At 45.0% G+C, this 22,070-nt stretch overlaps 1 protein-coding gene across 1 annotated transcript in view; it reads left to right on the top strand.

Moving 5' to 3' along the window:
* Nucleotides 1-22,070, top strand: part of RFX4 (regulatory factor X4) — a 172,897-nt gene that overhangs the window by 107,265 nt on the left and 43,562 nt on the right. Inside the window, exons 8-11 of the mRNA XM_040234806.1 lie at nt 5,053-5,216; nt 10,899-10,999; nt 13,014-13,072; nt 17,220-17,364. Of these exons, the coding sequence (XP_040090740.1) occupies nt 5,053-5,216; nt 10,899-10,999; nt 13,014-13,072; nt 17,220-17,364 (469 nt within the window). The remainder of the gene's footprint in view (nt 1-5,052; nt 5,217-10,898; nt 11,000-13,013; nt 13,073-17,219; nt 17,365-22,070) is intronic.

The raw sequence follows: 22,070 nt of genomic DNA, 5'->3' as shown, positions 1-22,070 counted from the left end.
CACAAGCCCTTAAGGGCAGGGACCTTGTTTACTACTGTATCCAGGTCAGCTATAGTCTCAGGCTCTCAGTAAATATTCTTCAGTGGGTGAGTAGATGGGTTGATGGATGATGGATGATGGAAAACCTCCACAGACTTACAGCATTATCAGGAGAGTGCAAAGAAGCCAACTCTGCATGTAGGGGACTTCCTGCAAAGCCTTCTCCAAATTACATTGCACAGAGAGTTGTAAAATCAGATAGCCCTGTGTTTGAGTCTCAAATCCACCACTTACCAGCCTGTGACCTTGAGAAAGGTACTTAACCTCTGTGAGCCTCAGTTTCTTTTGCTGTAAAATGGAGGTAATAGCTATATCTACCTCATAGTAAAATTGTGATAATTACATGAAAATTGTATAAAGTATCTAATTTCAAACTCAGAGCATAATAACTGCTAGCTATTATTTTGTCAAGTTCCTTTTAACGCTATAGCAATTAAGTACCCATGACTCGAAATCATCAGATAAATTTCCACAAGATGCCAATATACCAGGAATAAAGTAAGTATGGACATGGAAAAGAAATAGAAAACTTACCTAGGTATTGTTAAGGAAATCACCTTCTGATGCTTTATTGAGCAGAGAGGAAAAAGGCTGAGAATTCAAGGAACTAAAGTAGATAATCCAGAAAACTTGTTTTAAATAATCATTTTCAATCATTTACCTGTAATTCACCATTTTTGCTTGCAAGGAGCAAGGAGAACTTTTTCTGTCTAATTATGTTTCCATTTGTTAAATGCCTTCATGATGCCTGACATTTTACAAATAATCTTATTTCATCCTGCTGCTGCTGCTGCTGCTAAGTCGCTTCAGTCGTGTCCTACTCTGTGCAACCCCAGAGATGGCAGCCCACCAGGCTCCCCTGTTCCTGGGATTCTCCAGGCAAGAACACTGGAGTGGGCTGCCATTTCCTTCTCCAATGCATGAAAGTGAAAAGGGAAAGTGAAGTCGCTCAGTCGTGCCTGACTCTTAGCAACCCCATGGACTGCAGCCCACCAGGCTCCTCTGTCCATGGGATTTTCCAGGCAAGAGTACTGGAGTGGGATGCCATTGCCTTCTCTGTATTTCATCCTACTAATAGGTAAACATCATCTCCATTTTGCTAAAGTTGATAACTCTCTTTTTTACATAATTATTTAGTCCCAAGCTCCAGATTGAACTGACTTGTCATCTAACATAACATGGCCTAATCAGAGCTCTGACTTTCCACCCTAAATCTGTTTTTCCCAAGTCTTAGATAGCCACTACCACACATCCAAATGCTCAAGCCACAAAGCTCAATTCTTCATATCTAGCCTATCAGAATGTCCTGTTGGCTCCACTTCCTGATAAGAACACTGCGTCTGTTCATTCCACACCTAACTTCCAAGTATCAGCCCTTGAGCTTTGCAGTGTTTTCCCTCCTTCTGAGGAACCAGCCCGTCGGACACTGTTGTTGTTCAGTTGCCCAGTTGTGTCTGGCAGACATTGCTGCTGCTGCTGCTGCTGCTGCTAAGTCGCTTCAGTCGTGTCCGACTCTGTGCGACTCCACCACCAGGTTTCCCCGTCCCTGGGATTCTCCAGGCAAGAACACTGGAGTGGGTTGCCATTTCCTTCTCCAATGCATGAAAGTGAAAAGTGAAAAGTGAAAGTGAAGTCGCTCAGTTGTGTCCGACTCCTAGCGACTCCATGGACTGCAGCCTATCAGGCTCCTCTGTCCATGGGATTTTCCAGGCAAGAGTACTGGAGTGGGGTGTCATTGCCTTTGCTGCCGGCAGACATTAAATGCTCTTAAATGCAGAGTAGGAAGAAAGGTTGAAACTGGCTAACACGGCATCTACAAATGCTCCCGCGACAGAACTGACGGCGGTTCTCAGTGCCAGTTGGACAGACTTGAAAAAGACAGATCGCTGCTCGTGCAAGTGATCCTCTACAGATTAGCTTTAATGTACACAGTCGCTGATGCTTTCCAGAATATCTGCTGGAAACTGACTCATAAAAAGAGAGTAGGGCTACATACAAGGAGAACTTAGAAAGACAAATGAATTCAGAATCTACCAAATATTAGGAATCAACTGCGCAGTGCTTCTTATTCAGAGTTGGAAGGACAGGCAGGGAAGTCCAGGAGCTGGCCAGAGGCCAATGTCCTGGGATGAGATGGAATCTGGGGACAGCAGAGGGTTGTCTGGAGGGTGAGTACCTTGTCTAAGAGATGTGGCTATTTCCAGGCCCAGGTCAGCTAATAGCCATCTGTTATCCCAATGACAACAAGAGCCTTGATCGGTGAGCAGAGCCACCATGGGGATCCTGGCTGGGTGATGCTCAGAAACTTAGGCGAGGGTGTCTCAAGTGTTTATGGCAGTACAGGGATTTCTTGAGGCTTCCCAGGTGGCACTAGTGATAAAGAACCCACCTGCCAATGAAGGAGACATAAGAGATGCGGGTTTGATCCCTGGGTTGGGAAGATCCCCTGGAAGGGGGCATGGCAGCCCACTCCAGTATTCTGACCTGGAGAATCCCATGGACAGAGGAGCCTGGCGGGCTATAGTCCGTAGGATCGCAAAGAGTCAGACATGACTGAAGTGACTTAGCGCATATGCATGCACTGATTTCTTATGCCTGGAAGTGGTAGTGCCTCCATAATATAGTAATAGTAATAGAGTTTAACCTTTATTAGGCATTTGCTATGTGCCAATCACTATAATAAGTACTTTTATAGGAATCTTTACCAAAATCTGGTTGATACTATTTTAATTCCCATTTCACTGATAAAGAAACTGAGGCATAGAGATATTGCCCCTCTAGCTGGTAGTGGGGACTTAAAGGCAGTCTTCACTCATCTGATTTTTAGTTGTTGTTGATTTTAATTTTCAGTCTGGTTGAAAATTTTGCCATATTTTCACTGTCATGTGATTAACAGAACTGTGACTTGAGTTTTACAGTGTACAAACCTGACCTCATTCACCTTGATCATGTTTTTGGCAATTAACCATTTTCCCTCTAGGAAGTCAGGGGGCATGCTTTTCTCTCCATTCCTCATCCATGAAGCCTCCCATCTAGTTTCTGCACTGAGAAGTCCAGCCAGGCCACGGGCATCAGGACAGTCTGTCCACCTAAAGCTGAGCTGATGTCACCAGGCTGGGGTCAGAGGTAACCTGTGGAAAGGAAAGCAAGACCCCACTCCTAATAAGGGCTTGAAGGACATCTGCAGGTTCCCAGGGTGGGGCCAGAAAGCTGGGAGGCAGGAGACAGTCCAAGGAGAGCCATAGGTCTCGGGAATGGGAGAGAAGTCCAGTTACCAAGAGAAGAGCAAAGTAGCCACGGGATTGATTTATGGAAAAATAGGCAGACTTGCACTCTATCTATCCATTTCCTGACTCGCTGTCTGGCTTTGGACAAATAAGTTAATCTCTACAAGATGGGAGCAGCAATCCTCAGCTGTAGTATCAACTGAGAGAAACTGTGCTAAGTTTCTAACATATAGTAGCACTCAATAAATACATAATGCTGACACCAATAATTACACCACCTCCAAAGTGTTAGCTTCGAGTACTGAATTACTTCCTGCTTTGGATCAAGATTGACTTATAGAACCTGGGATATAGGCAGTGCTGAGCATGGGGTTCCGGAGTGCCCATCTGTGGAGGAAAGAATGATACCTGGTCTAGGAACCAAATCGAGCTCATAAGAATTCACAGCAATTCAGTTATTTCTTCCCTAACCTTAAGATGAGTCATTCCTCAATGTTAGTTGTGTCTGACTCTTTGTGACCCTATGGACTGTAGCCCTCCAGGCTTCTTTGTCCATGGAATTCTCTAGGCAGGAACATGAAATGGTGTGCTGTGCTTAGTTGCTCAGTTGTGTCCGTCTGTTTGCAACTTCATGGACTGCAGCCCACCAGGCTCCTCTGTTCATGGGGATTCATCAGGCAAGAATACTGTAATGGGTTGCCATACCTTCCTCCAGGGGATCTTCCCAACCCAGTGATCGAAGCCAGGTCTCTCGCATTGCAGGCGGATTCTTTACTGACTGAATCACGAGGGGAGCCCACAGAGTGGGTAGCCTATCCCTTCTCCAGGGGGCCTTTCCAACCCAGGGATCAAACCTGGGTCTAACATTGCAGGTGGATTCTTTACTATCTGAGCCACCAGGGAAACCCCTTGAAAATGTTGTTATATGCACTAAGTAAACATCCTCAACTCTGTCTATTCACTTTCTTTGTCTTGTCCCACCCCTCCACCCCCTACCCAGCTCTCTCACTGACCTCCAACTCACACTCTGGAAGATAGAGGTGTAGGGGCCTACTATCCTGGTATTTACAACAATAATTCCATTTGAGTACCTACTAGATTTCTGTTCTGTTGCTAGTGGTTAGAGTTGTGGGTTAGGGTGTTGTCATAGCTTACTGTCCAGATATCACCATCTAGCATCCCATAATAACACCAGCCAGCCAAGGCTGTACCAAAGGCTCTTTGAGAAAATGGTGGAATCTGGATACAAAGAGGCCCTTGCAGTTTATCAATTTGGGGGGCACATGTGCATCAGGAGACTTCAGTTTGTGGCACCTACTCTCTTTCCTCCTTTTACCAGCAGCTCATACACTGTTCTCTTCCTTTCCAGAACTCCTTGGGGCCCCCAGGGCACCAACAGGCCCAAAGAGTAGTTCTAGTGCTCCAGGCTTTTTAGAAGCCATGTCCCACTTTCCCTTTCTTAACCTTTTTATGCAGACCCTAGTAAGTATGAAGGGGCCAATGGGGTGACAAGCTACTCCTCTCTCCCAGGGCAGAGCAGACCCCAGGCTGCCAGGCCAGGTGCTCCTCCAGCAGGGGGCATGCGCACAGATGGCCAGGGTCAGGACTTGGGATGGGAGGACCTTCCAAAGCTCCTAATCCACCCCAGGCTGAGACAGCCTCTGTGTCTGCAGGGGGAGCAGAGAAGAGCACTGTGGACCGGAGTGGCCTTGGCCAAGTCCCCAGGCTCTGCTGGGAGGGCCCTGTGTAACCTCATGGTTCTTCTCCTCTCTGTGGGTCAATACAGGTTCAAAGTTTCCTTCTGCACTTTTGGCAAGGAATGCCGCCCCACATGCTGCCTGTGCTGGGCTCCTCCACGGTGGTGAACATCGTCGGCGTGTGCGACTCTATCCTCTACAAGGCTATCTCCGGAGTGCTGATGCCCACCGTACTGCAGGCGCTACCTGACAGGTGGGCACGCTTTTTCTCCTATCCCCGTGTGGCAGGTCCTCGGCCATTTCTCAGTTATGGAAAATAACTGTGCATTCTTTGGGGTCCTCCCTTGTAAAGATCATTAACTTCATTGTTGCTGTTCAGTTGCTGTCATGTCTCACTCTTTGCAACCCAATAGGCTGCCACACACCAGGCTCCCCTGTCCTCCACTATCTCCTGGAGTTTGCTCAAGTTCATGTCCATTGAGTCAGTGATGCTATCCAACCATCTCATCCTCTGCCTCCCCCTTCTCCTTTTGTCTTCAATCTTTCCCAGCATCAGGGTCTTTTCCGATGAGTCACTTCTTTGCATCAGATGGCCAAAGTACTGGAGCTTCAGCTTCAGCATCAGACCTTCCAATGAATATTCAGGATTGATTTCTTTTAGGATTGACTGGTTTGATCTCCTTGCTGTCCAAGGGACTCTCAAGAGTCTCCTCCAGCACCACAATTTGAAAGCATAAATTCTTCAGCACTCAGCCTTCTTTATGGTCCAACTCTAAAGTCTGTACATGACTACTGGAAAAATCACAGCTTTGACTGTACAGATTTTTGTTGGTAAAATGATGTTTCTGCTTCTTGCTACACAGTCTAGGTTTGTCATAGTTTTTCTTCCAAGGAGCAAGTGTCTTTTAATTTCATGGCTGCAGTAACCATCTGCAGTGATTTTAGAGCCCCCTCAAAAAAATATCTGCCATTACTTCCACTTTTTTCTCTTCTATTTGCCATGAAGTAATGGGACCAGAGGTCATGATCTTAGTTTTCTGAATGTTGAATTGTAAGCCAGCTTTTCCACTCTCCTCTTTCCCTCTCATCAAGAGGATTTTCAGTTCCTTTTTGCTTTCTGCCATTAGACTGGTATCATCTGCATATCTGAGATTATTGATATTTCTCCTGACAATCTTGATTCCAGCTTGTGAGTCATCCCTTCTGGCATTTAGCATGATGTACTCTGGATAGAAGTTAAATAAGCAGGGTGACAATATACAGCCTTGACATACTCCTTTTCCAATTTTGAACCAGTCCCTTGTTTCATGTCTGGTTCTAACTGTTGCTTCTTGACCTGCATACATGTTTCTCAGGAGGCAGATACGGTGGTCTGGTATTTCCCATCTCTTTAAAAATTTCCCACAGTTTGTTTGGATCCACATAGTCAAAGGCTTTAACATAGTCAATGATGCAGAATTGGACTTTAAATTTTAAAGTATAAGACATTAAATTTTATTTATATTTTAAAATATAAGTAAAAATGTTTAATATTTTAAACCACTATACCTTTCAAAACTTTCCTGTGGTCCAGTGGTGGGGACTTCACTTTCCAGTACAGTGGATGTGGGAACTTCCCTGGTTGGGGAGCTAAGACCCCACCTGCCGTGCAGCCTGAAAACAAAAACATAAAACAGAAGCAGTACTGTAACAAATTCTATAAATACTTTAGAAAATGGTCCACGTCAAAAAAAACTTAAAGAACAAGAGACAAAACATTAAAAAATTCAAAAAGTATGACATGGTACACAGGGAAATGTCTCCATTCTACTCTTCTTCCTCAGACACCCCGGTCCCCTCCCACAAAGCATCAGACATAAACATTGTCTTGTGGGGGGGCCATTCAGATCTGCTATTAACATGTAACCAATGCATGACATATACTTTTTAAATTTAATTTAATTTTTAATTGGAGGATAATTACTTTATAATATGTTTTTGTCATACATCAACATGAGTCAGCCACAGGGATACATATCCACGTCCTCTCTAGGTTGTCAGAGAACACCAGCTCTGGGTTCCCTGTATCATACAGCGAATTCCCACTGGCTGTCTGTTTTACAACTGGTAATGTATTTGTTCCAATACTACTCTCTCAAGTCTTCCTACCCTCTCCCTCCCCGACTGTGAACAGTCTGTTCTTTATGGCTGTGTCTCCTTTGCTGACCTGCGAATAAGTTCATCTGTACCATCTTTCTAGATTCCATATATATGTGTTCATATACAATATTTGTCTTTCTCTTTCTGACTGACTTCACTCTGTATGGGCTTCCCTTGTGGTTCAACTGGTAAAGAGTCCACTTGCAACATGGGAGACCTGGGTTCAATCCCTGGGTTGGGAAGATCCCTGGAGAAGTGAAAGGCTACCCACTCCAGTATTCTTGCCTGGAGAATTCCATGGATAACCCATGGGGTTGCAAAAAGTTGGACATGACTGAGCAACTTTCACTCACTTCACTCTATATAATAGGCTCTAGTGACACCCTATATATGCTGTTCTGTACCTTGTTTCTAAAAGGAACAAGTCTTGAAGACTGTGTTGGACAGCTTCTGTGCCCTGCAGAGGAAGGCTCTGCTGTGTTCTGTGCTGCCTTCTGCCCTGTGAGGTGCAGTGGGGGAGGGTAGACTGTGTGGAGCCCCTTATGGGGCTCCATTTCCCTTTGGCTTCCAGCTCAGATCAGCCAGTGTGAGGGTTGGGGTCAGCAGGGAGGTCAGAAGGAGGGAGAAGAGTGAAGTCAGGAGACTGCCTCTCTGCCTGCCTCCCTGTGAGGTCACCTCTGGCTGGCCACGTCCTCCTTGGGGCTCTGCACCCATTCAGGCAGCCTCTCTCTCTCTCCCTCCACGCTGTCCTTTGGGTGTGAGGTGGGTGACAGCCTGCTGGGCCCTAAACCCGGGTTGCTGCAGTCACCCTTATGGGTTCACCTATGCCTATCCATGCCTTTATGACTTGTCCCCTGTAAATAAACTCCACTATTTTGAGTGGCATCCATTTCCTGTTGGGACTGTTACAGAGAGCATTCTATATCCACCTATGATGAGGTTTGTTTTTTTCTTCTTTTTTAACACCTGCATATTATGCCTTTGTGTTGAGTTTAATTTTTGTCTTCATGTTTCCAGTCTTGTCCCACTACTCTACAGTGCTGTGATGAATAATGTTCTCAGTACATTCTTTTATACAGTGCAGTTTGTTAGTTTCCTAGGGCTGCAGTAACAAAAAGTACTGCAAACTGGGTAGTCTGAAAAAAATATATATATATATTGCGTCACGGTTCTGGAGGGTGAAAGTCTGATATCAGGGTGCTGTCAGGGTTGGTTCCTTGGGCTTCCCAGGTGGCGCTAGTGGTAAAGAACCCACCTGATAATGCAGGAGACGTAAGAGACGCAGGTTCAATCCCTGGGTCAGGGAAATTCCCTGGAGGAGGGCATGGCTACCCACTGCGGTATTCTTGCCTCGAAAGTCCCGTGGACAGAGGAGGCTGGCGGGCTACAATCCATGGGGTCGCAGAGTTGGACACAACTGAAGCAACGTGGCGCACATGCACGCACAGGGTTGGTTCCTTGCAGAGCCCGAGAGAAGATCTGTTCCACACCTCTCTCCCAGCTTCTGATGGCTACCATCAGTCCTGGGCATTCCTCAGTTTGTAGCTGCACCACTCATCTCTGCCTCCATCTTCACACTGACCCCCACTCTATGTCTCACTGTCTCTTGTAAAGACACTTGTCATTGGATTTAGGGCCCACCCAGTTAATCAAAGGTTTCAGCCTAAGATCCTTAATTTAATCACATCTCTAAAAACCCTTTTATCAAATAAGGTCAACTTAATGGGTTCCAGTGGACTTATTTTGGGGGAAACAACCCTTCATCCTACTGCATAGAGTATACATGCAGGATCAATTCCTAAAGGGCTCAATTCCTAGTTCAAAGCCTATGTGACTTAAACTTTTCTCAGTGAAGTTTTAACTTGCATTTATCTTATTATGAATGGCATTAAATTATTGAATTATTCTATCTTTTCTTCACAGATTTAAGGTGCCTCCTATTTTATGTAGTAAATGTTATATGTTATATACATTGGTACTATTTCTAGCTTTCCTAGTCTATACTATTTATATTGCTGAATATTCATGTTCTATGCTTCCCAGGTGGCGCTAGTGGTAAAGAACCCAGCTGCCAATGCAGGAGACAAAAGAAACGTGGGTTCAATTTCTGGGTTGAGAAGATCCCCTGGAGGAGGGCATGGCGACCCACTCCAGTATTCTTGCCTGGAGAATCCCGTGGACATAAGATCCTGGCACTATATAGTCTACGGAGTCACAAAGAGTTGGACACGACTGAAGTGACTTAGTATGCACCCACGCATATTCATGGTTCAGGGTCACGCTATCTTTAAGCTTTGTGCTTTTTTTTTCTCTTGAAATACAGAATTTTATTTAGAAACTGTATAAAAATAGAAAAAAAAAAAAAAACCCTGTCAAGAAAGACCAGGTGGAAAATGGGTTCCCAAGAAAATGGAATTTTAGGGCAACAAAAGTCTAAAAGGCCACAAAAGAGAAATAGCACCACTGTTATTTGAATAGTGGCTAGTTACTTGCATTTTTTGGCATTGTGAATCACTGAATCTGGGTTTTCCTCTGAATTCCACACAGAGCATGCACTACACAACAATTTTATCATACAATACCTGCTTGCTGCACACATTTCAGGACAAGCTACCACCAGAAACAAATCAATACAAATACATCAGGAGCTGAGCAGTCTCGGTAGTGGGTGACACACACATTGCAGAATTCTGCCAAACAAAGGAACTGAGTCGGCTGTGAGCAAAGCAAATGAGGGGGTTAAGGAATGAAATATTTTAAATATTAATAATTAATTCAGACATGGTACTCTATTTTCTGCAAAAGAAAATTAACATTTAGTAACACGCTAACATTTTTATCTCCAAAGAGATTAGTGCACTGGCAAAGTATTCCAATAACAGTGGAGAGCTGTGGACAGCAGGTACCGAAAACAGCTTTGTGCTTTTAAATGTACTTTAATATTTGATAGGCTAGCTCCTCATACTTACTTTCTTTTGTAGAATTTTCCTCTTATTGTCAACACAGTGGCATGGTGGTTTTAAGTGTTTGTGTGTGCATGTACGTACATATTGAATATATGTACATATTTAAAACTTGTCAGTTAGAAATGCATACTCTGTTTTTAGGGATGAAATGATACAACATCTTGAATTTGCTTAAAACACTCTAGAAAAGAAAGAGTAGCATGTTAAAATCAAACCGGCAAAATGTCTCTAATTATTCATGCTGGGTCATGAGTATTTGGAGGTTTACATTTATAATAAAAGTGTTAAAAGCAAAACTTAACAGAAAGTAGAGTGCCCACTGAAATAGAAAACACAAGAAAAGAACCAGGTGTGATGGGGAAATAATGAATTCTGTTTGAACGTGCTTAATCTGATGAATCTTTGAGGGCTTTGAAATGGCGGTGTCCCCGGGGCTGCCTGCCCCATCCCTGAGTTGCTGCTTTCAGTGACTCCTAATGGTTGCAGTCAAAACACCATCAGAGATCATAAGACTCTGTAGGGCCCTGCAGCGAGGACTGTGGCCTGTACTGTAGGGAACACATCAAGCCCTTTGTTGCTGTTGTTGTTTAGTTGCTAAGTTGTGTCTGACTCTTTTGCAGCCCCCATGGACTGTAGCCTGCCTGCCAGGCTCCTCCGTCCATGGAATTTCCCAGGCAAGAATGCTGGAGTGGTTGTCATTTCCTTCTGCAGGAAATCTTCCTTACCCAGGGATCGAACCCACATCTCCTGCATTGGCAGGCGGATTCTTTAACCGCTGAGCCACCTGGGAAGCCCATGAGGTGCTAACCATGTGTCATTCCTCTTTCTAGCTTGACTCAGGTGATCCGGAAGTTTGCTAAGCAGCTGGATGAGTGGCTAAAAGTGGCTCTCCATGACCTCCCAGAAAATTTGCGAAACATCAAGTTTGAATGTAAGTACTAAGTTTGGAAGCAGAGGGGAAGGGAGGGTAACACTTTAGTACCAGGTATTTTACACAGGTTGTTAATAAAATAATAAGAGCTAACAATTTACTGATGCCTACAAAGCACTGAGTACTATGCTTAGCACTTTCGATGCGTTAATTTAGTTGATCCTTACAAAATGTTTATTACGGGTGGCACACCTCTCCTTTACAGAAAATGAAACAGGCTCAGAGACAGAGACAGAGCAGCAGAGGGAGGTCTGTCTGTCTGATGTCCATGTTTCTGCTGTCACCTCCACACTTTTTATTCTAGTTAGTCCTCACTCACTCGCTGATGTAGAAAACAATATCCCTCTTCTGCTGATGAGGCTCAGAGAAGCAAAGAACGTTCCCCAAAGCTACACAGCCACATAGCTGGTAATTAGGGGCTAGAAGTTGAACTCATATCTTTCTGACCCTAAAACTGAGATTTCCCCGAAGCTCCTGCCCACAAAATGGGGCTAACAGAAGATGAAAAACAGCTTCAGGAGTCCACATATTTAATTCTTTGCCTAAGGGGAAAGCAAAATTAATATTTCTCACAGGGTATTGGGACTATGGATCTTTTCTCTGACAAGCGTCACCACTCAGTGCCCAGTAATCATTTTGCCTGAGAAAACTGGGCCTGTTTCTATGGCTCAGTGTGTCCATACTTGTGGGAAGTCTCACGTGCCATTAAGTAAAGATGAAATGATTTTAAGCAAAACAAAGTTTTGAGGTATATGTTTCTTAGAGCTCCATTTGAATACAGCTTGCCATTCTTGCCCGAAATAAGTGCCAGCAAGAAAAATGAAGGAGATCAAATTACCCTCTCTCCACAGGCAAAGGGGGCCCTTTCAGACTCCCTTTGAGGCCGCCTGCCGTGCCCATCACCTATTGATAAAGCCCGCTTTATTTCACGGCTCTCAGTTCTTTTCTTTTCACGAGCACTAAATTCCACATCACAAAGTTAAAGAAAAAGTAATTAAGGAGAAGGATTAACGATTGATCGCCCTGGAAAATTAGAAGTTCATCTGTCCCCCCCCACCCCACCCACCTACCCCTCATTCCTCCACCCCTCGGCCTATTTTTCCAACCAAGCTGGCTCTGAGCACAAATTGGAATAATCCCAGGGAAATTTCTGATTGTTTCTTGACCAGTTCAGAAATTAATGAGAAGAATGCCCCGTGCCCATTTTAATTACGCTAGCAAAACAAACCTGTTGAAAGTCTGAAGCCAGGAGGTTTGTTGCACCTGCCACCTGTGGGTGCCTGGAGGCACCCGCTCTCCCCAGGGAGCCTTGGAGGTGCACTTGGAGAACTTACAAGTAGAGACATACTCCTCTCCAAAGGACTCTGTAAGGACGAAGATCTTGGACTGGCATGTGGCTTGTCTGCTTCAAAATCTACAGATATAAGATCACCCCACTTCAAAGCATCAGCCTGTTATGTTAGCAGAGGACCCAGTCATCAAAACACACCAATAGGGCATGGAGACCGTTGGTGGAAAACGACAGATTGTGAATACAAAGCCATATTCAAGGTGCTGCCCAGGGTTCCATCCTAGAAGCAACCCTGCTCAATCAAGGTTTCCTAGTAGATACACTACTTTTTAAAGGGCCTTCTTCAAAGCTTCCACTCGATTCCTGCAATTATTTATGGGGAGAAGAGATTGAACTTGCAATTAGCGAAATGAAAGACAAGTAAATAATTGCTTTTACTCACGGTTGATTGACGCCACAATTTCTCACACCTGCCAGTGTGGAGTGCAGGCAACTTTGAAATATGTACCCCAAATATCGCCATCTTAGGAAATAGTTGTCCAAATGGGAGAACAAAAGAGCAGATGCAGGGTTTCATCAGTGGGTAATAGAAAATAGTGTTGGACCATGCATGAGACAAAGTTAGGCAAATAAGGAAGCTACTTTTGAAAATCAACCCTGGAAAATCCCAGGTCAGACCATAAAGCATGCAAGTATTTCATACTCACTCTTTTCTTCTTGCAGTGTCAAGAAGATTTTCCCAAATCCTGAGACGGCAAACATCACTAAATCACCTTTGCCAGGTAGCTGTCCTGTGTTATACGTTCTAACGACTAAGTCATTGCAGCTGAGGGGCAAATCCACGGGAAACTCTGGAGAGGCTCCATCAGGACGAGGCTGTTTAACAGTACACTGTCATGGGACTTCTCTGGCGGTCCAGTGATTAAGATTTCACCCCCTAGTGCAGGGGGTTCAGGTTCTAGCTGTGGTTTGGGAGCTATGGTCTCACATACCTCCTGATGAAAAAACCAAAACAGAAAACAGAGGCAATATTGTAACATTCAATAGAGACTTTAAAATGGTTCCACATCAGAAAAGTCTTTTAAAAAACACTAGTACACTCTCACTATTATCTTGAATTTCTACAGATAAGGGATGGAAATGTTAGCCAATCACTAAGTGGTTTCAGCTAACATAGAAAATGATTTCTGATGTCATTTGTCCATTAACCCTTCAGATACTCTAGGTCCACAAGTTTGCGTTTTGCTTGAGTACGTCAGGGTTCCTCGGCCACTGTTGCCTTTGGGGCTGGGTGATTCTCTATTGTGGGGAGTTGTTTTGTGTATTGTAGATGTTTAGTAGCATCCCTGGCCTCTATTTACTCGATGCCAGTAAGGCCGCCCACCCCCAAGTACCACTTCAATTGCCACAGTCAAGAATGCCTTCACCATTGCCACATGTAACCTAGGCGGGTGCAGAATCACGCCAGTTTTGTTTTGCCCCAGATTTCTGTTCTTTTTAGCACAGAAGTGATATGTACTCACTACAAAAAAAAAAAAAAACTAATAAAGGTATATATAGTAAAAATTAGAAGATCCCACTATAGTTCTGTAGTTCTAACTGAAGGCATAAATCTTTGCATTTCTGTTCTGTTCATTTTGCACCTCAAGGAAGCAAATCTAAGTCTGTTAAGGCAGCCCACTAACATTCATTAAAATATGAATGACCTTAAAGCAGAGGGGACAAACTGGTGGCTATAGGTCAAATCTGGTCCTCAGATGTATGGCGTTATTTTTGTTCAACTGGCATAGGTTCAAAAATATTTTTTCATTTAGTCACTGACAGTGGAAACTAGGAGATGACAACTAAACACTCACATTTTCTGTAGAAAACTTTTAAGAGCTGCCACCCCAGAACTAATTACCCCAGCGTAGCAAGCAGCCGGATGGGCTGAGCCTCTTCACCATCACCCCCGCTTTCTCTTACGCTTGGCCCCCCTCCTCATGAGTGTCACCTTTCTGCCTTGTTTATGTGTTCGGGTCTGTAACCTCTCCCTTACACTGGTGTCTTCAGATTGGTGCTGGTTACTCAAGGTCGAGGTGGTGATGGGGGTCTCTAGTTGGAGTGGCCTGAAGGAAAGCTCCAGGCCAGGAACCAGAAAGTATAAAAGTACCCCCCAACACACACACACACCTCACTGTTCCAGCCCTACCCCTGGAATAAAAGGGCACACAGGGTGATTTGGAGACCAGAGGGAGACCCTCCACACTCATGCTGTCACAGAGCCCACCCCGGGGCACTGTTCTGGGGTAGGGTAGAGCCTCACAGATGGATGGGATTCAGGAAATAAGATGAATATTAACAAAATAAACGCTGCCAGGGTTAGTTTTCAAATCCTACCTCTCTCCATCAAAAGGTTTTAGGATGGACTCAACATAAGCCGGAGGGTTCCATTAGTATCACTAAACACGTAACATCTACCCATAAAGATCAAAAGTTTCTTGTTAAATGTTTTCTGCTAAATTTATATTGCATAGATGTGTATCTTTTTAAACAAAAACAACAATAATTTTATAATAACAAAATCAGCAATTTGATAGAAGCAAACATTTCCAGCCATTAAGGATGGTAAATTCTAGCTCATGGAAAGTCATATTCATCATGGGTATTGGGTCTTGGGAATTGTCATTTTTGTCTTTGTAGCTTACATATTAATTAAATATAAAATATTTTAATGTTTTATAAAATTAATTGATTTGAGGTATTCTTTTAAAAAGGAAAAAAAGAAACATTGTCATATTTCTGAGGGTGACTGTCTTCTGGTTCTTTTCCCCAGCTTGGAAGAGACAATCTTAGGGTCATATCAGGGAAATAGATATGGTTTTAGGACACAGAACTAGACACTTAGGAAGTGTGGAAAGGCCTGACCCTTTAATGTACCAGGTAGTAAAAGCGTCCACTTGCATGCCTACAATAGCCTCCATGCTCATGTGCACACACAGACACACTCTCTTCACTTTTCAGACAGACAGTATGTAAGTTAATCAGCAATTGCTACCTTTCCCATCTTCACTGGACAGCCACCAGACACATTCCTGGACCAGCCAAAGGATCAGGATTAGTGAGGGGGATGAGACATCATGTAACATCTCAGCTAACATCCCGGTGAGCTTTCCTAAACACACACAAAGCAAGTCAGACGAAACAACATCTGACCAAATGCCCACCCCCACCCCCGCCGCCCCCCAGATGCTTAAAACCAAGAGCCAAATATTCAGGCCCTTCTGGATACACTAAGTGGGCAACTTGGCATTCATATCTCAGCCATTCATCCCACAAAATCCTTTGAGTGCCTACTGTGTGTACCAGACACTTATGCTTATATCCCAGACACTTGGCCTCAGCAGGAAAAAAAGAAAAACAAAAAACCAAAATAATGAAAAATGATAAGTGTTATAAAAGAAAGTGAGTGGAAATAGAGGATAACCGGGCATTTTAGATCCTATTCAAATGATGTGGCTAGAGAAGTCCTCTGCATGGGTGCTGCACTTCACTTGGAGCATACGTGATGGCCGTGAAGCCAGGGCAGGGTGAGAAGAACATTCCAGCAGCGGGAGCAGTCAGTGCAAAGGGCCCTGAGGTGTCAGTGCCCTCCCAACAAAGAGAGCCGACCTGCATGACAGAAGGCCCATTTAGTGGGCTCCTACTCCCTGAAGTGTGCCCCTTGCAAACATTACCCCAAGGAATATCCAACAGTGGCCCCCCTAAAGAAATGCATACTATTATATCTCTATTTTAGAGGTCAGGAAACGGAAGTGAATCTTGCCTGCCTCTGATCAATCAGCTGGTCAGCAGCAAGGTCAGGATTTGAATTCAGTATGTTTGAATCCAGAATCTGAAATTTCCATATTCAGTTATTCTCATTATCATTAGAAATCAACCCAACTCACCTTTCATGTATTCATATATTCTGGCTGCCTGTGTCCTTCAAAGCGTTCTACACTGATATGAGGAAGATTTTACCTGTGCTCGGACAGTCTACGTGTAAAAGGGGCTGTCAGTATTTACATCTAATTGGAAATTCACAAGCATTAGGAGACTTAAAAGGTCCACATGTCTTTGAAATCTTGTTTCATTAAAGACATTTTTTAAAACATGCAAGGAAAGGAAATGATTCTGGAAATGTTTTTCTTTGCTTTTATCAGTATTGTTCCAACTTGCTAGTTCCAACTATTGTTCCGAGTATTGTTCCAGCTCTCAAATTTAAATTCTACTATGAGGATTGCTGAGGAAGCCACAGATTAAACACACAGACACACTCACATTAACAAACCACTGAGCTGTAAGGTAGAGTTTTCCTTTTCTTCTACCTCAATTATTCATCTTTGTTTTAGTCATTATAGTCACATAAAAAACAAAAAACAAAAATGTAGACCATAAATTGCTTCAGAATGTATTTAGGTGAAAAATACACCTGGTAACATTTCTGAGGTTGAAATCTATCATAGTCCCAAGGGTAGTGGGACCTTTCCAAAATCTGAGCCTGTCAATTCTCAGGTGCTAGAGACATGGGTTGTTAAACACAGAGCTCTCACCCAACAAGCTCCCATCAGGAGGCTGACAGATCTCTGGGCCTCATCCCACTGTTCCACCAGGTCAAGACCAAAGCCAGGATGCGAGGGTGGGGGGGAGGAGGGATGGGGAATAGCAGGTTTGTTCTGGCCTAGGCCACCGGCGGGTAGTTTCTTATAAACAGAGACATGAGGAGAGAGCCACAGAAAACAGTATACAGATCTTCCAAGTTACAGACTCATCTGAGTTTTCTTGAATTTCAAAGCACTTAGCGAAGCCCCATGAGCAGATTCATTAAAAAGAACTGAAAGGAAATAAAGGGAAGGCTTTGAACTTAACAACCCACAAGCTAATGAGTTGATTGGATTGCATTTCCAGGCATCGCGAACAGTGATCCACAGTGCAGACATCACGTTCCAAATGCTGGAAGACTGGAGGAACGTGGACCTCAACAGCATTACCAAGCAAACCCTTTACACCATGGAGGACACTCGTGATGAGCACCGGAAGCTCATCATCCAGTGTAAGATGCTCAGCCAGGGCGTGTGTCTTTTTATTTGTTTAAAAAGAAAGAGTATGTTGGTAAACAAAGTGGCACACTCTCACGCTGTCCTTCTCCCTGGGATCTCATCCCTCCCGTTGTTCCTGTTAAAGTGGTTGGCCCAGGTGGAGGAGCCGGTTGATTTACAAGGATGTGGGTCCACATTGCTGGGGAAAATGTGTTCTGGGATGTCGAGCAGGACACATCAGGCATTCCCTGGGTGGCATCAAGTGAGGAACAAAGCTTGCCTCCTCTCTTGGCGTACGTCAGCCTGGAGGCAACTGGATATGCTGCCTGCTTTTCCATGGAGAGTCACGGGAGTCAGCCCACATATTGGCAGGTGAACCTGCCAATCACAGCAGATATCTGAGAAGGAAGTGGATGGTGACTTACTTCTGTGAACCTGTGGCCCCTGTGGACAAAGACTGGGAGACTATTGCTCCAGATATTATCCTGATATGGTCAGGTTGCTGTTCTTGGCAGCAGAGGACATGGGAGGACTACAGAACACCACCATCCTTAACATATCTGTGCTTTTCCTCAACAGCCCATCACAGTCTCTGCCTGGGGAATCCCCTAGACCAGGGTCTGTTGACTTCTTCCTTCCTTCGTTCAGCTGGCCCTTCTCATGTCTCGGGGCTTAGGGGACTGGGGGAAGCGAGCATGAGGACAGAGGGTGAGTCCGCATTAGCTCTCAGGCAGCTTGGTGCTGAGGTCATCCAGGAGGAAGGGGATATGGCAGCTGCTGCACCTTCTGAGAGGAGGAAGACCCAAGACCCTCATAGTAACATCATTTGGGAAGCTGCAGAGTAAGGTTCCCTTGAGAAGAGGGGCCAGCTCTCTTGAGAGCCCCTTCAGTTTCCACTGTACCCCCTCAACACTGTTGTCTTGCAGGAAGACTTTCTGCCTCCAACCTAAGTAGGTCATGTTTATTAACAGAGTTCTCACAGGTGCTCCTATTAGAGACCTCTTCTCGACAGCAAATGGAGCAGCTGAAATATTGCGCCACGTCCCTGGAGTTTCTTTCCTGGTGACCTCGGAGCTCCTCTCATGCTCATATTTCTTGCTCTGCAACAGCCTCCAGCCTGCTTTCCCCTGTTGAGAATGTTAGAGATTGTCACTAAAATCATAATTCAGCTGATACACTGCCTAGTTTATGCCAGGTCCTGTGTCATGAGGGAAGATTCACTTCTCACCCCCAAATTACAGATGAGCAAACTGAGCCTCCCTGAGCCAGTGAACCTTGCCCGAGGTAGCAGAGCTGACCCTGGAACCCAGGTCTAGTCTCCGTGTCTCTAGCATGCACTAGTGCCTGCCAGAGAAGACAAAAATAATGAGATGTGGGCAAGCCTCAGATGTTCCAGGACCATTCCAAGTTTTTACAGTCATGCTCCCTGTGCTGTTTTTCCTTCTAGAAGGCAATGGAGAGCATGACTGTGAGCACCCTAACAGTGCTAGCTGTACCCAGATGGTCGAGCCCCCAGGGCCTCACACAGGGCCAGGTGTGGAGGAAGGAGCCTGCAAAGTTTGTGGAGGACCAAACAGAGGGGTGAAAGCCCAGAGGGATCCATCTTCCTGGTTCTGCTCACCATTCCTAGCAGCACTGGACTCCACTCTCTTCTCCTCTCTCCAGCTTTCGTGGGGGAAGAAACTGTGACACAGACTCAAGGAAACATACAATCACCACTGCTTGTTTTGGGGCCAGGCGCTGAGCCTCTGCTGGAGCAGCATGCAGGTCACTACTGCCTCTCCTGGAAAGAACCTGTTGGGCCTTTCTCTTCTTGTTTTCTTCCCTGGAGGAGGGTACAGCAACCCAATCCAGGATTCTTGCCTGGAGAATCCCATGGACAAAGGAGCCTGGCGGGCTACAGTCCGTAGGGTCGCACAGAGTCAGACATGACTGGAGTGACTTAGCACGCATACACACTTCTTGTTTTCTTAAGCTAGGGGCAGAATGTTGCCCTTTGAATCTTTGTATTCTTCTAGAGGAAGGGCGGAGAAGGCAATGGCACCCCACTCCAGTACTCTTGCCTGGCAAATCCCATGGACGGAGGAGCCTGGTAGGCTGCAGTCCATGGGGTCGCTAGGAGTCAGACACGACTGAGCGACTTCACTTTCACTTTTCACTTTCATGCATTGGAGAAGGAAATGGCAACCCACTCCAGTGCTCTTGCCTGGAGAATCCCAGGGACGGGGGAGTCTGGTGGGCTGCCGTCCCTGGGGCCGCACAGAGTTGGACACCACTGAAGCGACTTAGTAGCAGCAGCAGCAGCAGCAGCAGAGGAAGGGAGTCGTAATGAAGTTTAGGTCAAGCCACCTGGTACTTACTGAATGCCTGTCCTGGGTTGAACACTGGGCTAGATGCTAAGCAGAGAGCAGTGAATAAGATAGACACTGCCCTTCCCACACGGAGTTTAGAGCTAATGGAAAATCAGAAATCAAACAAGTAATTTCCAAATGGTTGCTTGTGTGCATGCTAAATCACTTCAGTTGTGTCTGACTTTGCAACCCCATGGACTGTAGCCCACTAGGCTCCTCTCTCCATGGGATTCTCCAGACAAGAATACTGGAGTGGGTTGCCGTGTTCTCCTCTAGAGGATCTTCCCAACCAGGGGTTGAATCCATGTCTTTTATGTCTCCTGCATTGGCAGGCAGAGTCTTTGACGAGTGAGGAAACAGACGCACTCAGTGCACCATTGGTAGCACCAATAGTGCTACCAGGGAAGCCTTCCAAATGGATGAGTTTTACCAAAGGGAACATACTAAGTGATGTAGTGACAGGATGAGGGAGATTGAGGAAGCCTGAAGGCAGATGGCCTGGCACATGGGTGTCACCCTTGCGCCTTCCAGACAGCTGAATCAGTCCCTGGACACAGTGAGCTGGACCAAGGGCCAGTCTGAGAAAGACCAGGGGCAACTGTGTACTGCACTCTTCCTCCCTTACAACCAATTGACAAGTCTTCAGATTCTTGCTTGAGGGGGTTACCATGATGTCCATGATGTAGATGCTGGCAGGGGATGCTCATTTACCTTCAGTTAAAAAGTGCACATAAGGATTTGAGCGTGCAGATTAGAAGGAGTGTTAAGTGGTGCTGCGATGAGAACATGGGGTTTGGATGCCTGACAGACCTTAAGTCAAACGTTGGCTCTGGTGGACTCTGGCTACCAGCTCTGTAAAATGGGGATAATGCAAAGAGATTAAATGGGACAATGTGTGCCTTGCTCTTGGCACATCGTGTAGAGCTAGTGTAGTGAAGAGGTTGCAAGGCAAGTGCTTGAGTCCCACTGTGTTTGAAACTTGCCTCTAACCAGAGGTGAAACCTTTGGAAAGTCACTCATCTCTGAGTGCCTCTGTTTCCTTACTCGTCAAAGAGGGAAGTAATAACAGTACCTACCTCTTGGGGCCATTCATCCTTCCAACAAACATTTGAGCAGCTACCGAGTATCAGGCACTGTTCTCGGTTCTGGCCTCGTGACATTCACATACATGCTGGAGGTTGTCTCAGGTTAGAGGGTGTCCATATAAAACATTTTAGGGCAGTACCTGGCATGCAGCAAGCACTCAGTAAATGTTGGCAGTTAACACTTTCACTGCAACCACGATCATTATTGTCATATCATCATTGATTGAAGCACAGTAGCTTGGGCACACAGACTGTGCCAGGAAGGGGGAAGTGCCACCAAAGAAAAAGTGGTGCCAGTTCCTGTTCTGCCACCAACTCATCCTCTGACTCTGAGGGGGTCATTTGACCTCTTAGACATAGCCTCCTAGACATAGACAGAGACATCCTCATCTTGAAAATGACACAGATCAACTAAATGGTTTTGGAAAGCCTTTTCTCGTCCTGAAGTGTTTCTTTGGGTCCTGCAAGCTGACCTCTTGCAGAAGCTATCACAAGTAAAGTAGAGCAAATTGGTCGGTCCTGGAAAATGGAACAACAAAAATTGCTCAGACAAATGAAAACTGTAGGAAGGCATGGTTCCTGAATTATGGCTGGATTTATCGAGCCCCACAAACAGAAATACACAAAAATATAATAAAACAAGATGTTTTTGATTGGAGATCATCACAGCAATGTCTCTACTTTCTACAGTGCTCCAGTGATTACAAAATCTTTCTAGGTTCAGTTGTTTGACTCGTGCCTGAAGACAGGTTGTGAAGTGGCACGATTATCCTCCTGTTAGTAATGTGGAAACTGAAGGCACAGAGATTGCTCCCTCTACTCCACAAATATTTGTTAAGCATCTGCTACATGTCAAGCACTAAGAGGCTGGTTCAGCTACTTGGCCAATACCATCATGGTTCAGAAACATTTGAATGATCAAATGTGCCGAGAGAGTGCAAGAGAGTATTAGCATGTGTCTGCCTGTTTGCACAAGCAAGTACTGGCTGGATAAGAGCTATGTCACAGGGAATGCACCAGCTAATAAAGATGTCAGACAGATGTAGCAGGGGGACACACCCATAAACACCATTAACTATAACAAAGGGCTCTTTGCGATATAGTGAAGGTAAGAATACAAATAATTAAGGGCTACGAAAATATAGAGGAAGAATGATCAGCTCTGCTGACAAGGGGCATAGGAGGGTAAGTAGAATTTCACAGGAGGATCATTTCCACTGTTTTGTGATGGACTAAACAATCCAAGCAGAGGTTTGCAGAATGGCAAGTAAGCTGGGGATGGCC

The sequence above is a fragment of the Oryx dammah genome, unplaced genomic scaffold (genome assembly GCF_014754425.2).
Source record: "Oryx dammah isolate SB20612 unplaced genomic scaffold, SCBI_Odam_1.1 HiC_scaffold_29, whole genome shotgun sequence".
NCBI lineage: Eukaryota > Metazoa > Chordata > Mammalia > Artiodactyla > Bovidae > Oryx > Oryx dammah.
This window is presented reverse-complemented; position numbering and strand designations above follow the sequence as displayed.